This window comes from Dicentrarchus labrax, unplaced genomic scaffold (genome assembly GCF_905237075.1).
Source record: "Dicentrarchus labrax unplaced genomic scaffold, dlabrax2021, whole genome shotgun sequence".
Classification (NCBI taxonomy): domain Eukaryota; kingdom Metazoa; phylum Chordata; class Actinopteri; family Moronidae; genus Dicentrarchus; species Dicentrarchus labrax.
Window position 1 is genome coordinate 29,234,471 of NW_026136707.1, and position 17,764 is coordinate 29,252,234.

At 38.8% G+C, this 17,764-nt stretch overlaps 2 long non-coding RNA genes and 3 gene segments (V, D, J or C); 3 read left to right on the forward strand and 2 right to left on the reverse strand.

Annotated features, from left to right (window-relative positions):
* Positions 1-148: 148 nt before the first annotated feature.
* LOC127367662 (Ig kappa chain V region 2717-like) lies at positions 149-5,016 on the forward strand. The segment is given in 3 exon segments: positions 149-268; positions 376-567; positions 4,728-5,016. Coding segments are annotated over 3 exon segments (414 nt in total).
* Positions 1,981-14,032, reverse strand: LOC127367670 (uncharacterized). Of its 3 annotated transcripts, none has more exons than XR_007885528.1 (2): positions 14,023-14,032; positions 1,981-2,422 (listed from the first exon to the last, which is right to left on the reverse strand). It is a non-coding gene; the product is annotated as an uncharacterized LOC127367670 (long non-coding RNA). The 3 variants fall into 3 exon arrangements; XR_007885527.1 differs by lacking the exon at positions 14,023-14,032 and adding an exon at positions 9,162-9,171; XR_007885526.1 differs by lacking the exon at positions 14,023-14,032 and adding an exon at positions 4,913-4,922.
* On the forward strand, positions 5,843-6,744 carry LOC127367671 (uncharacterized). The gene is made up of 3 exons (XR_007885529.1): positions 5,843-5,859; positions 5,985-6,105; positions 6,322-6,744. It is a non-coding gene; the product is annotated as an uncharacterized LOC127367671 (long non-coding RNA).
* Positions 13,419-14,143, forward strand: LOC127367659 (Ig kappa chain V region K16-167-like). The segment is given in 2 exon segments: positions 13,419-13,538; positions 13,646-14,143. Coding segments are annotated over 2 exon segments (414 nt in total).
* Positions 14,144-15,249: 1,106 nt separating this feature from the next.
* LOC127367666 (Ig kappa-b4 chain C region-like) lies at positions 15,250-17,004 on the reverse strand (the record flags this gene model as incomplete). The annotated part of the segment is given in 2 exon segments: positions 15,250-15,746; positions 16,935-17,004. Coding segments are annotated over 2 exon segments (396 nt in total), but the record flags the coding sequence as incomplete, so codon positions are not given.
* Between the last annotated feature and the right edge of the window lie 760 nt (positions 17,005-17,764).

The following is a 17,764-nucleotide window of genomic DNA, read 5'->3' on the forward strand; positions in this document are numbered from 1 at the left end:
CATTAAGGTGATTGATCCATTGATAAACAGCATCATGAGAGGAATCCAAGTCCCTGTTGGAGTCAGTCAGAGCATTTCCATAGAGAGCCACTTTGCATCAGCAGCACCATGCTCCAGTGCTCTGGGAGAGTTTATAGTCCTGAGAGTTGAACACTGGATGACTGACAGCTGTCCTTCATGACAACAGAAGACACAGAAATCCTCCTCATCAAAAACATGACTTTGATCTCCGTCCTCATCTGGACTCTCCTCTGCTGCTGCTTCACAGGTAAAGTCCAGAGAATCAAACTCCTCTCCTCTATGAACATCCGTCCCTCTGAAATGAAGCCCACAAAACCATGACGCTGCTTTATGTTTTTGTCTCTGTATCCTCAGAGTCCAGAGGCCAGTACACAGTGACTCAGCCTGGAGCAGTGAGCTCTGCTCTGGGACGCTCCGTCACCATCACATGTAGGACCAGTCAGAATGTTTATAATAATAACTATTTAGCCTGGTACCAACAGAGAGATGGAGAAATTCCTAAACTGCTCATTTATACAACTAGCACTCGAGCATCAGGGATTCCAGGTCGTTTTACAGGCAGTGGATCAAACTCTGACTTCACTCTGACCATCAGTGGAGTCCAGACTGAAGATGCAGTAGTTTACTACTGTCAGAGTTTTCATGTTATCGACAGTCAGTATGTGTTCACACAGTGAAAAAGCGTCGTACAAAAACCTCCCTCAGTCAGACTGAACAGAAACTGAACTGACTGCTGCAGCTGGAAGCTACTGCAGAGACTGATACACTTCACTGAGGACACACACACACACACACACACACACACACACACACACACACACACACACACACACACACACACACACACACACACACACACATATACATACACACACACACACCAGAAGATTAACTGGAGACATAACAAGACAAAAGTGACCTACGTGATATAAATATATCAACATAAAAAAAGACATTTTCTTTTATATGCAACTAAAATACCACACAAAGACATTGAGACTGAAAGTTATTGGTTGACGTTGGAAATACCCAGACAATCTCTGTACAACATCCATCCACTAACTGTTGTAGAGCTTTCAATCATATCACTTCAATTCAATTCAAGAGAGAGACACACAGACACAAACACACACAGAAAATATATTTAACTTAACTTTTATAAAATTCAGTCGACTCAAATCATATCCCCCAGAATATAGAAATCCTCTCATGTGGTTCCAGTTCCTGAGATAACTGATCATAAACAAGTTCAGGAGTACAGTTGTCCTCATATCACTTGTTATGAAGATTTCTGAAAAGATCACTAAGTAAGTGGCCACAGTACTGGCTCACCTGAAGGCTGTGTCTTCTCCCTTTTACCTTTTAGCACCGACAGCTGCAGAAGCTGTGAGGAGGGCAGCTACTTTATCAGATTCTCAGATGATACTGCTCTGCTGTCTCTGCTTCAGGGTTCAGGACAGGACCACAGCTCTGCTCTTCACAGTTTAGTGAAGTGGTGAGATGACAATATTTCAGACTTGATTTGTTGAATTTAGACACATCAGAAATAACATCAGCAACAGTGAGCTGCTGCCTTAAATTACCCTCTCAAAGATAAATAAAGTTATATTGACTGATGGACTGATAACACGTGTAAATAAATATTACAATATGAATTTAATTTCAATGTTGACTACACATTTATATCCTTTTAATCCACTATTCTTTCCATTCTTACATTAAACCCTGTCTGTGTTTGTCAGAAAATCTATCAGCATCTCACACAACTGTTCATTAACACCAACAAAAAATTACTTTGTATGCCATTAATATCCTATTATACATTACAAAACTATCATCTTCCCTTCTTTTAGTTATTCATCTGATTTTACAAATAATCCATAAAACACTTGGGATTAAATGGAACTACAATGACAGTAACGTCTGTTAATTTTACAATAACAAAAATGAAACGACTGATTCGATGAGCTGGTCTTTATTGTGATGAAATAATTGAAATTACAAACAGAAAAACATCATCGATGACACACATATTTATAGAGTGAGTGAGGAAAAGACAGAGAGAGACAGAGTTGCAGAGTGCAGACTGAGAGCAGAGTAAAACCAGTGTCAGAGTCCCAGTGAGTCAGGTCAGAACTGGGAACACTGGTCTCTCCTCAGTGTCTCTGAGAGCGGAGTCTGGGAGCCCTGGGTGGCCTCACAGGTCACAGAGCCCACCTTCCCCCAGTGGTCTGCAGAGAGCCTCAGGGTGCTGCTCCAGCTGTAGTGGCCGTCCTTCAGCACCCCAGGGCTCCTGCTCTCCTCCCAGCTGATGCTGCTGCTGCTGCCGTCCACCTTCCAGGACAGACTCCAGTCTGAGGGGAAGCCCTTGTTGGCCAGACACATGAGCGTGGCCTTCCCCCTGCTGCAGCTCCTCACTGGAGGGGGGCAGCACCGTCAGGGTGGGACGGACATCACCTAGGAGACACCAATCAGCTTAGAGGACAGGGACCACACAGCTGTCAATCAAGCAGCAGACACTTGGACACCTTTACTGTGTGAGAGTTGATTTTCTCCTTTAAGGAGTTTCTGTCAGATGGTTTTTCTGCTCCACCAGTCACTCACTCACACATTGTTTCACTTCCCTTTAAGAAGCCTCTCATGCATATCAGCACAGAGAGAATCATCATACAGAATGAGCTGAAATATATCAAACTACACTGGAAATAAAATATCAAAAACTGTATCATCAAAATCATCCAAAACCTGAACTATACATTACTTTAAAGTATTTAGTGGAAACATGAACAAACACAGAAAATGAACTGACTACAATCAAATGTTCTTCATGTGGATATTAATCATCATTACCAAACGTTTCAACAGATTTTAAACTTGAAGCAATCTGTGACACAATGAAGAGATTTCGAAGGTTTTCGAATACCAAGCTTCATCTTCACTCTGTACAATTTTATTTTAATAGCTTAATCTCAACTCATTCAAAAACAGCTATTACGAATGTGGACAAATAAACGCGCATGTGTGAAGACATTTATAAAACGGTTAGCACATTTTTTTCCTACACTTTGCGCTGTTTGAATTTCAGTTTGTCAGGAATGTGTAAAGAAATGTTTAGAAAAGCTGCTCTGAGTTAGCCTCCGTCAAAAGGAGGATACAGAAATCTGTATTAAAATTAAAACAAGATATATTTATCAGCCTCAAGCAACCAATACTGAATATAAAACATTACTTTACAATGTTCTAATATTTAATATCAATGCAGAAACTTACTTCCAACATCCAGTCTGGTTCCTCCACCAAAAGTCAACCACAGTGATACAAACTCATTGAGCCGCCGTACAAAAACCTCTCACTGTAGAGAGACACGGCTCTCTGACTTTGACACAAACAAACTCAACAAAATTATTCTGTTTGTAAAACCTTGTCATGTGACAAGAACAATAACAATTACCAGAAACTTCCGAGATTTATTTATATATTTGTTAACATAAGATAAGAAAAGATAAGATGTACCTTTATTGATCCCCTGTAGAAGAAATTCAAGTTAGACACAGCAGCATAGGCCAATGTAGTGCAACGAGTACAGAAGTACAATAAGAATTGCAAAATAGGAATTTTATAAAATATAGCAGAAAATATAGACTATAAATGAAAAGCATATACACTATATGCAATATGCAAGTAAAATGGTGGGGTGGAAATATGGAAAGGGGTCGGGGGAGGGAAGAAGTGGAGGGGGGTTAAGGGGGGAAAGGGCTGTCGTCTGGGTAAAGAAGGGAGAGACGGGCTGTGGAGGAGGGTGGGGTAGCCAAGGTGTGAATGAGGGTACCTGAGGAGGTGGGGGGCATTTGTGAATCAAACATGTTGGAATACAGGTTTAACTCGTTGGCACATCCCTTTGTCCCCTCTACTGAACCTACTGACCTTTTCATGCCAGTAATGCTCCTCACCCCCCTGTAACAGTCCATCAAGGCCTCCTCTGCCTCCACCGACCACTGCTGCACAGTGCTGGTGGTGATGGACTGTCTCCTATATAAAATATATGTTTCTAAATAAATTTGAAATGTAAAGAAAATATTGCATTAGAATAGAACCAAAATTATATGAACTAGTTGTTGTGTATTTCTGAATCAGCAATCCATTAAAGTGATTGATCCATTGATAAACAGCATCATGAGAGGAATCCAAGTCCCTGTTGGAGTCAGTCAGAGCATTTCCATAGAGAGCCACTTTGCATCAGCAGCACCATGCTCCAGTGCTCTGGGAGAGTTTATAGTCCTGAGAGTTGAACACTGGATGACTGACAGCTGTCCTTCATGACAACAGAAGACACAGAAATCCTCCTCATCAAAAACATGACTTTGATCTCCGTCCTCATCTGGACTCTCCTCTGCTGCTGCTTCACAGGTAAAGTCCAGAGAATCAAACTCCTCTCCTCTATGAACATCCGTCCCTCTGAAATGAAGCCCACAAAACCATGACGCTGCTTTATGTTTTTGTCTCTGTATCCTCAGAGTCCAGAGGCCAGGTCACAGTGACTCAGTCTGGAGCAGTGAGCTCTGCTCTGGGACGCTCCGTCACCATCACATGTAGGACCAGTCAGAATGTTTACAATAATAACTATTTACACTGGTACCAACAGAGAGATGGAGAAACTCCTAAACTGCTCATTTACTATACTAGCAGTCGAGCATCAGGGACTCCAGGTCGTTTTACAGGCAGTGGATCAAACTCTGACTTCACTCTGACCATCAGTGGAGTCCAGACTGAAGATGCAGCAGTTTACTACTGTCAGAGTTATCATAGCATCAACAGTCAAGATGTGTTCACACAGTGAAAAAGCGTCGTACAAAAACCTCCCTCAGTCAGACTGAACAGAAACTGAACTGACTGCTGCAGCTGGAAGCTACTGCAGAGACTGATACACTTCACTGAGGACACACACACACACACACACACACACACACACACACACACACAAACACAGACACAATAAACATTTATTAAAATTGACAAAAGAATAATCTCACAGTAAATCGAATTACATTCTCCATCACAGCTTCTTTCAAAATCCCATGTTCCCAGGGAGAATAAATGAGAAAATTCTTGACTTTGACCTTTGACCTCTGCTATATACTGGATTACAGATTCTTCAACTTCATCTTGTCATTAAATAATAAAAAGACACCAATCAGAAATCTTCATGACCAAAGATTGACCAAACAAACCCGTAGGCCTACATCCCCATTTCACTCAGTATTGATTGAATAGACTTTTGTTGATTAAAGAAAATCTCATTATGACTGGAATCCTAACATTAGAATACCTCTGTGATATAATTATATCTGCATACAGTATATTTCAATATAATTATCTTTAACTGCATAAAACATGCAAAAATACATTTTCTCTAACATGCAACACAAAAACACTGTATAAAGGTGAATTCTTTACCTTGAAAACAATTTAAAAAAAATATTTGTGGAACATCCATCCACTAACTGGAACTGTAAATCATATCACATGATCTTCTTCAGCAGATGGAGTCTCCCGGTTGTCATTCCCATTTCTGTGAGCATTTTTAGAACTTCTTGTACATGTTGGCTTCTATTCCATCACAACTGGGTGAACTCCATCTGCTGAGGAAGACCATGTAGTTAAATCACAAGCTCCAAAACAGCTACTGAGAAATGGTTTTGATTGTTACGCATAAACTATCAGTTGGAACTTTTCAGTCAACATCTACCAGAAATCCTTAAAGTGCAACATAAAGACCTTCAGAATACTCACATTACTGCTCACAGCTGTAACTACAAGATGTTTCAATATCCTCTACAGGTAAATATGTAAATATGTAGGACAATGCTCTCAGCACTGAGGGGGAAACACCATGATATGTTGTGGACAGCTACAGTTCACTGACTCTGTGTGTTTGCATATGTGTCCTTCCTCTCTGCTCCCAGCCGTTAAGAGGCCAGTGTTGATCAGTGGCTGTCCAGGCCTTTCAGAGCCACTGACACGCCGGCAGCACAATGATAATGTCACTGACTCTACTGCTGGCCACCCTGGGGCTCCTTGTTCAGGGTGAGACTCTCTTCTGAAAACTTTGCTTCAGGATGCAACCAGGTTCACCACAATGATGTTCTGCTATGATGGAGAAACACTGAAACAAGCAGCATTTACCTTCTTCCATCTATTCTCCATGTTAAAGAAATGATACTCTTCTGTTTGGATGTTGATCATCTTTCTCCAAGCTGGATTTGTCTCAATAACCCTTCTCCTCTTTTTCATGTTTTCCAGATTCATCAGGAGAAATCATCCTGACTCAGTCTCCTAAAGCTCAGTCTGTTGTTCCAGGACAGACTGTCTCTATCAGATGTAAAGCCAGTTCAAGTGTTACCAATGATTTGCAGTGGTACCTTCAGAAACCTGGAGAATCTCCTAAACTCCTCATTTATAATGCTCAGTCCCGTCAGTCTGGAGTTTCAGAGCGTTTCAGTGGGAGTCAGTCTTGAACTGACTTCACTTTGACCATCAGTGGAGTTCAGACTGAAGATGCAGGAGTTTATTACTGTCAGCAGGATTACAGCAGACCGTTCACACAGTGAAAAAGCGTTGTACAAAAACCTCCCTCAGCTGAGAGGAACTGATCTGAATCAACAGCTGCATGGAAACTAAACAGCAACAAGATACAACTAAAACACACCTCATAATTACATGTAGTTCTAATAATGTGGCATTTAAAATAATCAATCACATTTTCATTTTTTTCGCACGTTATTTTTTTTTAGGCAAAGATAAATGTTTTAACCTTTGCATTTGATACAACTGATGTCAAGTCTCTCATCAGACAGGTTTATACAGATATGTTAGTTACTGTAATTATATCTAGAGTTAATAATATTATAAAATTAATATTTTCCCACAATGCATTGTACATCTACAGTAGCTGAACACAGTTTACAGAGTAACAAACTCTCTTTATATATGTGTAGCACCCCAACACTCAGTAAATGCCTATGTTAAAGGAACTCACCTTGGACTTGAATGATGGGGTGTTTGAGTTCGATTCATTAAGGTAGCTACCACGAAGGTTTACCTGTTTGTGTGCAACTTTTTATAGCCTAATACTTTATGAATAACCAACAACACTGTTAGACTAAGCAGTGGCTCTATTCACACATACTGTACACTATTTTAAATAACGGACCCCAGACAACTCTTTCAAATAAATGAAATAATATTTTACTAACCAGTGGTTTGCAGTGTAACACAAATAATATTTACTTTGTTAGTTAAGAAGAAACAAAAATGAAATAACACAATTACCCAAATTAGACTTCTTTAAAATAAAAATATTATAGTTGAAATACTAAATTGTAAACAAAATACCCTTTACCAAAATTGGCAAAACACTGTAGAAAATCAGACACTTGTAATAAGCAAAATAGATTTGGCAATATCAAAATACTATTCAAAACTTAAATTATCTCAGGTCTCTAACATTCCTAGTTCTTACCACTTTAATATGATTTATCTGTACTCATCAGACTCAGATCAAATGCTACTTCACTAAACTCTAAACAAAACAGTGGGCCCACACACACACACACACACACACACACACACACACACACACACACTGTATATAACTAATATAATGTTAATAATGTATATATCTTTCATATTGTGTATTGTCTGAATATTTCGACTTATTGAATTGTATTTTGATGCTTTTGCTTTGGCAAAAAGTTTCATGCCAATAAAGCCCATTTTGAATTGAATTTGAATTGAATTGAGAGCAGTTTGGTAGTCAGCCCATGCATGTTCAGCCTGTATATTTTAGATTGCTTTTCTTTCCAGTTTTGCAGGTTTGACCAAGTCTTCAGCAGATGAGGTTAAACATCTTCAATCACATGTTTGAGAGAGATTTAGCTGTCTAGATTTAACTAGAAAGAGTTTCCAACATATGTCAGCATTATTTTATAAACATTAATATGTTGTTGTGCACATACACATTATACACAAAAAGTGTCCAGTATGGGGAAACCCAATGAAACAGCATGAGTGCACATTTTTCACTCATGCTATGTTATTTATTATTTTTAGCTATTTTTCCCAGATTGTATTTACTATCAACAATGATATGAAAATCTTATTCTGACATTGGTTATAATCCTGCACATGTGGAAATATGGAATAAGACATCTATTGTTGGTAAACAGGGATCCATGAAAAATTATTTGATCTAAAGATAGAAAATATCTTTTGATTGATGTATAGCATTTACAGCATTGGCATTATTGGGACAATGAAAATGTCATAATCTGAAGTTCAAATTTGTTCAAATGTGTTAAATTGGTGGAATGATAGAAAGTGCAGATTTAAAGCTGTAGCAAGGTAAAAACAGAAGCAGAGTCCCAGTGAGTCCGGTCAGTACTGAGAACATGGTCTCTCATACATTTCCATAGAGAGCCACTTTGCATCAGCAGCACCATGCTCCAGTGCTCTGGGAGAGTTTATAGTCCTGAGAGTTGAACACTGGATGACTGACAGCTGTCCTTCATGACAACAGAAGACACAGAAATCCTCCTCATCAAAAACATGACTTTGATCTCCGTCCTCATCTGGACTCTCCTCTGCTGCTGCTTCACAGGTAAAGTCCAGAGAATCAAACTCCTCTCCTCTATGAACATCCGTCCCTCTGAAATGAAGCCCACAAAACCATGACGCTGCTTTATGTTTTTGTCTCTGTATCCTCAGAGTCCAGAGGCCAGGTCACAGTGACTCAGTCTGGAGCAGTGAGCTCTGCTGTGGGAGGCTCCGCCACCATCACATGTAGGACCAGTCAGAATGTCTATAGTAATAACTATTTACACTGGTACCAACAGAGAGATGGAGAAACTCCTAAACTGCTAATTTATGTAACTAGCAATCGAGCATCAGGGATTCCAGGTCGTTTTACAGGCAGTGGATCAAACTCTGACTTCACTCTGACCATCAGTGGAGTCCAGACTGAAGATGCAGCAGTTTACTACTGTCAGAGTTATCACTATATCAACAGTCAGCATGTGTTCACACAGTGAAAAAGCGTCGTACAAAAACCTCCCCCAGTCAGACTGAACAGAAACTGAACTGACTGCTGCAGCTGGAAGCTACTGCAGAGACTGATACACTTCACTGAGGACACACACACACACACACACACACACACTACCAGTGAACATGTACTAAAACAAGTTCAGTGACAAAAAATAATCTTGCAGCAAATCAAATAAAGTTCTCCCTCACAGTTTCTTATTATAAACACATGTTCTTATCTGGTTTGTAAAATTATCAAGAGAAGCCAATGAGAAAGTTAATGAAAGCTGTCTTGGTCATGACCTTTGAACTTTACTTAATCCTGGATCACAACTATTTCAACTACATTGAATTATCAACGAATATATAAAGACACACATCAGAAATTAATCCCATTAAAAGGAAATAAAAAGACACAGATCAGAAACCTTCATCATCAAAGATAGACGAAACAAAACCTGTACACCCATTACATTTCACAATGTATTAATTTAATATGTAAACTTATATTGTATAAATTAATGATCTACTAAAATCATAACAAGACAAAATGCATAAGTAAAACAACCATATACAGAGCGAAGTCTGCGAGCTAGTTCAGGTAGTCAACTCGAGCTGTGCTGATATACAAACATGACATGTTTACTACACTACTCAAATAAACACAAAATCATTGAACTGAAACAGTTTGATTTATAAAGAGATAATGGACAATTAAACCTATTAAAATCAATAAAGTTCATCCTCACAGCTTCTCACCATCTATCCCACTCACCTGGCCATCCACAAGATATAAAAGAAAATGAGATTCATCAGACCAGGTCACCTTCTTCCATTGCTGTGTGGTCCAGTTCTGATGCTCACGTGCCCATTGTAGGCACTACTTGATGCTTGGCCATTGTTCTGTGAGTTCTTTGGTTGTTTGAACTGTGTACCTTTCTAATGCAGGATGAAGCCGTTAATCAGAGAGTTAAACCTCTGTGAATATAACTTTTGTGAAAGTCCTAATTAATAATGAGTTTAGATCTTAAATAATAATCTAAACTTCAAAAATAACAATTATACAGAAACAATCATGAAGTTTTCTTCACAGAAATAAACAAAATGCTGACATATTGGCTTACTGTGCATACTTTCAAAGTTTTCTTACACACTTTAAAATTATGGACTCGCATGAGACTTTGGCGACACCTAGTGGGGTCTCAACCCCCAGGTTGGAAACCACTGCAGTAGGCCCATCCTAAGACCAAACCACCATCACTCCTCTGGTAATGGCCTCAAGGTCCCAGTAATTTTAATATCTCTGAATGAAAATGAATGCCTACTTTATTATCAGTTCAGGCTTTAATTAATAAATAATGCACAATATAAAAACAATAAATATTGAAAAAAATTGCAAATGAACATAAACATAAATAACTAAATTAATATGTAACTTTTAAACAAATAACAATAAGCAGTTTAAAAACTGTGCATCTGAGTAAAGACAATGATGTGCTCATGTCTGTAAGGGTTGAGGGCCTTGTATTATGTTACTATGCCATAACTGCACTAGAGTGCATGGTGACCCCTGCTGGTCAGAGGTCACAAAACAGTTGCTTATAATGCATGCATTATATATTTCTATTTTACTTTGTGCAGAACGCAGCAACATTCATTCATATTTTATTGTTGGATTCATCTTTATTTTATTGATCTACTTTACTTTACTTGTATGTCCTCATTCTGGAGCTATACGCTGAAGAATTTCACTGTTTGTTGTATTGTGTATGTTTATATATGTGACAATAAAACTTGATCTCATTTGTGAGTGTGATTCAAACTCAGTCAGAGTTTGATGTCAACTCTTTCAACAGGCAGGTTAATATCATTGATAATACAGCTGTTGTTTATTTAACTTTAAATTATTTTCTCAGGGTTTTGTGAGATTCTTCTTCTGATAAATCTAATAAACATGTCCAGTGTTGAGCTGAAACACTAAATTCATACTCAATTACTTTTCTGATCCTGATCACTTCATTAAGTATACTAAGTGTCTTTTTTCATTTTAACAAATTCAAAGAATTTAATCATTTCTTTTATTTTGCTGTTGGGCTTGAGGATTTGCAAATCACTAAATATGAATGTTTTTAAAATTAAAATTAAAGCAAATGATTCCCTCTGTGTCATATCCCTTTATACTACTGTTTTTCAGACCGTCTTATATTTATCCAAAGGTCATTTTACACACATCCTGTGTAATTTCCCACATTAATCCATCCTGCATTATTATACCATTCGGGGAGAGTGGGGTAAGATGAGCCATTTTTCATATTTAGGATCACTACATCAAGGCAATCATAGTTTTGTTGCTGACTAATATATATACATATATTTTAGGATGTTGTGAATCCCTTCAAACAAACAGAATGAGTGTAAACATAACTGTTTTGATAATATAGCATGTCCAAAAAAGTGGTCTTGTGGCTCAACTTACCCCGTGTATGGGGTTAGTTGAGCATAGGAGCGGGGTCAGTTGAGCCGTATCCCTACTCCCTCCCCCGCACCCTCCTCCCCACCTCCACCCCACCCCTCCCTCATCTTCTCCCTCCCTAAATAACACTCACTTCTTCACATTCATGTGTATTTTATTTATTTGTAACAGGTACAATAACTTTTTTTTTATTATTATTGCATATTACTGCTAAACAGCTGTTTTGTGAAAAAACATTTTAACATGAGAATGCCTTAAAGTGCGCTTCGGAAGAAAACATTAACAGCTGTGTTTTTGGAATATACACAGAATATGTTTTTGGATACACTTATTGAGTGTATTTTGGCTGTAGCCACCGGCTCAACTTACCCCTGGCCAAATGGCTCAACTTACCCCAGAGCTACCATTTTGACTTTATTAGTCCCCACAGCTAAAATGGTGCACTTTTATGCAAGGTTTATGAGCTCATGTTGTAGCTCATAGATACCACAATTGATGTATAAAACACATTTAAAATGATCTTCTTTGGTCTAAACACAATTGTCATGAAACTTATGATAGACTCAATTCACTTTCAAGAGTGAAAAATGATTTTTTGGAAATAAATATCTAACCACTTTACCCATGTGGTTCTTACATTCACAGACTCCATGAAATGAAGCCTTCCTCCTAAATATTTGGTCACATGATCAATGTTTTTTACCATTTCATGGCAAACAAGGGGTGGCTCAACTTACCCTTTGGCTCAACTTACCCCACTCTCCCCTATGTCAGAATTGTTCAATAAAATGACCACAGCCAAATACAAAATATCCCTCATTGTGCTTTAATATTAATTAAATTATTGTAGATGTACAATAGAATGAGACTTCTGTTTAAATAATAATATTCTTCCCCTGCTGCAGCTCCTCACTGGAGGGGGGCAGCACTGTCAGGGTGGGGACGACTCGACCCACTGCAGAGAGAGAGAGAGAGGGAGGGAGAGAGAGAGAGAGGGAGGGAGAGAGAGAGAGAGAGAGAAAGAGAGAGAGAGAGAGAGAGAGAGGGAGGGAGAGATTTTAGTTGAAAATGATTTTAAATGTTTCACTTCCCTCTCTGAACTCAGTCGCCAAGGCAACAGACAGGCATCACTGCTGAACCATGGCAACAGACAGGTTTCAGTACTAAAGATAAAATGTTACAGTGGCACATTGTTCCTCTGATGTATTAATGTTTAATCTGCAAATTCATTTAAAAACAAAGTTGGTAGGTTTAAAGCAAAAAAATATATTACCGAGCATGAAAAATGGCAGGTTTTTATTGTTTTTCAAAAAAGAAAAGGAAATTCCTCGATGGTGTGTGCTTGCTTTTTACATTCAAATTGAACATTGTTAACTACTGAGTTGTGTATTGAAACTCATTAAATAAAACCTACTCACAGTTAAATATATGTTTTAATAGTGATGTTTTAAGATTATCTGTTGTGACATACAATGTGTGAAATATTTAAATCAAGTTAAACCTCTCAACAATTGTTGGTCCTGTATTTGGAGTGAAATATTTAAACTTTTAATAATACTTTTGTAAGACAAAATACTTCTTGGTAAACTTTATATGTACAAACTGTTAGAAATAGCAATTAGAGTGACATGAAATATATTAACCCAAAGCAAAGCCTCATACAAATGAGCACTGACACATTCCTAATCAATACTCTGATAAAGTGATTGATCCATTGATAAACAGCATCATGAGAGGAATCCAAGTCCCTGTTGGAGTCAGTCAGAGCATTTCCATAGAGAGCCACTTTGCATCAGCAGCACCATGCTCCAGTGCTCTGGGAGAGTTTATAGTCCTGAGAGTTGAACACTGGATGACTGACAACTGTCCTTCATGACAACAGAAGACACAGAAATCCTCCTCATCAAAAACATGACTTTGATCTCCGTCCTCATCTGGACTCTCCTCTGCTGCTGCTTCACAGGTAAAGTCCAGAGAATCAAACTCCTCTCCTCTATGAACATCCGTCCCTCTGAAATGAAGCCCACAAAACCATGACGCTGCTTTATGTTTTTGTCTCTGTATCCTCAGAGTCCAGAGGCCAGGTCACAGTGACTCAGTCTGGAGCAGTGAGCTCTGCTCTGGGACGCTCCGTCACCATCACATGTAGGACCAGTCAGAATGTTTATAATAATAACAATTTAGCCTGGTACCAACAGAGAGATGGAGAAACTCCTAAACTGCTCATTTACTATGTTAGCACTCGAGCATCAGGGATTCCAGGTCGTTTTACAGGCAGTGGATCAAACTCTGACTTCACTCTGACCATCAGTGGAGTCCAGACTGAAGATGCAGCAGTTTACTACTGTCAGAGTTTTCATGTTATCAACAGTCAGTATGTGTTCACACAGTGAAAAAGCGTCGTACAAAAACCTCCCTCAGTCAGACTGAACAGAAACTGAACTGACTGCTGCAGCTGGAAGCTACTGCAGAGACTGATACACTTCACTGAGGACACACACACACACACACACACACACACACACACACACACACACACACACACACACACACACACACACACACACACACACACATATACATACACACACACACACCAGAAGATTAACTGGAGACATAACAAGACAAAAGTGACCTACGTGATATAAATATATCAACATAAAAAAAGACATTTTCTTTTATATGCAACTAAAATACCACACAAAGACATTGAGACTGAAAGTTATTGGTTGACGTTGGAAATACCCAGACAATCTCTGTACAACATCCATCCACTAACTGTTGTGGAGCTTTCAATCATATCACTTCAATTCAATTCAAGAGAGAGACACACAGACACAAACACACACAGAAAATATATTTAACTTAACTTTTATAAAATTCAGTCGACTCAAATCATATCCCCAGAATATAGAAATCCTCTCATGTTGTTCCAGTTCCTGAGATAACTGATCATAAACAAGTTCAGGAGTACAGTTGTCCTCATATCACTTTTTATGAAGATTTCTGAAAAGATCACTAAGTAAGTGGCCACAGTACTGGCTCACCTGAAGGCTGTGTCTTCTCCCTTTTATCTTTTAGCACCGACAGCTGCAGAAGCTGTGAGGAGGGCAGCTACTGTATCAGATTCTCAGATGATACTGCTCTGCTGTCTCTGCTTCAGGGTTCAGGACAGGACCACAGCTCTGCTCTTCACAGTTTAGCGAAGTGGTGAGATGACAATATTTCAGACTTGATTTGTTGAATTTAGACACATCAGAAATAACATCAGCAACAGTGAGCTGCTGCCTTAAATTACCCTCTCAAAGATAAATAAAGTTATATTGACTGATGGACTGATAACACGTGTAAATAAATATTACAATATGAATTTAATTTCAATGTTGACTACACATTTATATCCTTTTAATCCACTATTCTTTCCATTCTTACATTAAACCCTGTCTGTGTTTGTCAGAAAATCTGTCAGCATCTCACACAACTGTTCATTAACACCAACAAAAAATTACTTTGTATGCCATTAATATCCTATTATACATTACAAAACTATCATCTTCCCTTCTTTTAGTTATTCATCTGATTTTACAAATAATCCATAAAACACTTGGGATTAAATGGAACTACAATGACAGTAACGTCTGTTAATTTTACAATAACAAAAATGAAACGACTGATTCGATGAGCTGGTCTTTATTGTGATGAAATAATTGAAATTACAAACAGAAAAACATCATCGATGACACACATATTTATAGAGTGAGTGAGGAAAAGACAGAGAGAGACAGAGTTGCAGAGTGCAGACTGAGAGCAGAGTAAAACCAGTATCAGAGTCCCAGTGAGTCAGGTCAGAACTGGGAACACTGGTCTCTCCTCAGTGTCTCTGAGAGCGGAGTCTGGGAGCCCTGGGTGGCCTCACAGGTCACAGAGCCCACCTTCCCCCAGTGGTCTGCAGAGAGCCTCAGGGTGCTGCTCCAGCTGTAGTGGCCGTCCTTCAGCACCCCGGGGCTCCTGCTCTCCTCCCAGCTGATGCTGCTGCTGCTGCCGTCCACCTTCCAGGACAGACTCCAGTCTGAGGGGAAGCCCTTGTTGGCCAGACACATGAGCGTGGCCTTCCCCTGCTGCAGCTCCTCACTGGAGGGGGGCAGCACCGTCAGGGTGGGACGGACATCACCTAGGAGACACCAATCAGCTTAGAGGACAGGGACCACACAGCTGTCAATCAAGCAGCAGACACTTGGACACCTTTACTGTGTGAGAGTTGATTTTCTCCTTTAAGGAGTTTCTGTCAGATGGTTTTTCTGCTCCACCAGTCACTCACTCACACATTGTTTCACTTCCCTTTAAGAAGCCTCTCATGCATATCAGCACAGAGAGAATCATCATACAGAATGAGCTGAAATATATCAAACTACACTGGAAATAAAATATCAAAAACTGTATCATCAAAATCATCCAAAACCTGAACTATACATTACTTTAAAGTATTTAGTGGAAACATGAACAAACACAGAAAATGAACTGACTACAATCAAATGTTCTTCATGTGGATTTCAATCATCATTACCAAACGTTTCAACAGATTTTAAACTTGAAGCAATCTGTGACACAATGAAGAGATTTTGAAGGTTTTCGAATACCAAGCTTCATCTTCACTCTGTACAATTTTATTTTAATAGCTTAATCTCAACTCATTCAAAAACAGCTATTACGAATGTGGACAAATAAACGCGCATGTGTGAAGACATTTATAAAACGGTTAGCAAATTTTTTTTCCTACACTTTGCGCTGTTTGAATTTCAGTTTGTCAGGAATGTGTAAAGAAATGTTTAGAAAAGCTGCTCTGAGTTAGCCTCCGTCAATAAGGAGGATACAGAAATCTGTATTAAAATTAAAACAAGATATATTTATCAGCCTCAAGCAACCAATACTGAATATAAAACATTACTTTACAATGTTCAAATATTTAATATCAATGCAGAAACTTACTTCCAACATCCAGTCTGGTTCCTCCACCAAAAGTCAACCACAGTGATACAAACTCATTGAGCCGCTGTACAAAAACCTCTCACTGTAGAGAGACACGGCTCTCTGACTTTGACACACTGAACTAAACCTACAAACCCTCAAGATGAAGCTTTACCATTAAAGTTGGAAATACTGAATCATATTCTGTCTTGATATTTTAAATTCACTTCAATGAGGTTTTGAATTTATATTCCTGATGCAAAGTTTGTCTCTGAGTGTAAAGGATTTCTGCAGAAGATATACATTAATATGAAAAATCAAGAATTCTTCCTGAAATATATATAAAAAGACAAATATGTCCTGAAATGATAAAAAAATAAAAGATTTGACTTACTTCCAACATCCAGTCTGGTTCCTCCACCGAACGTGTACCACAGTGATACAAACTCATTGAGCCGCCGTACAAAAACCTCTCACTGTAGAGAGACACGGCTCTCTGACTTTGACACAAACAAACTCAACAAAATTATTCTGTTTGTAAAACCTTGTCATGTGACAAGAACAATAAAAATTACCAGAAACTTCCGAGATTTATTTATACATTTGTTAACATAAGATAAGAAAAGATAAGATGTACCTTTATTGATCCCCTGTAGAAGAAATTCAAGTTAGACACAGCAACATAGGCCAATGTAGTGCAACGAGTACAGAAGTATAATAAGAATCGCAAAATAGGAATTTTATAAAATATAGCAGAAAATATAGACTATAAATGAAAAGCATATACACTATATGCAATATGCAAGTAAAATGGGGGGTGGAAATATGGAAAGGGATCGGGGGAGGGAGGAAGTGGAGGGGGGTTAAGGGGGGAAAGGGCTGTCGTCTGGGTAAAGAAGGGAGAGACGGGCTGTGGAGGAGGGTGGGGTAACCAAGGTGTGAATGAGGGTACCTGAGGAGGTGGAGGGCGTTTGTGAATTAAACATGTTGAAATACAGGTTTAACTCGTTGGCACATCCCTTTGTCCCCTCTACTGAACCTACTGACCTTTTCATGCCAGTAATGCTCCTCACCCCCCTGTAACAGTCCATCAAGGCCTCCTCTGCCTCCACCGACCACTGCTGCACAGTGCTGGTGGTGATGGACTGTCTCCTATATAAAATATATGTTTCTAAATAAGTTTGAAATGTAAAGAAAATATATGCATTAGAATAGAACCAAAAT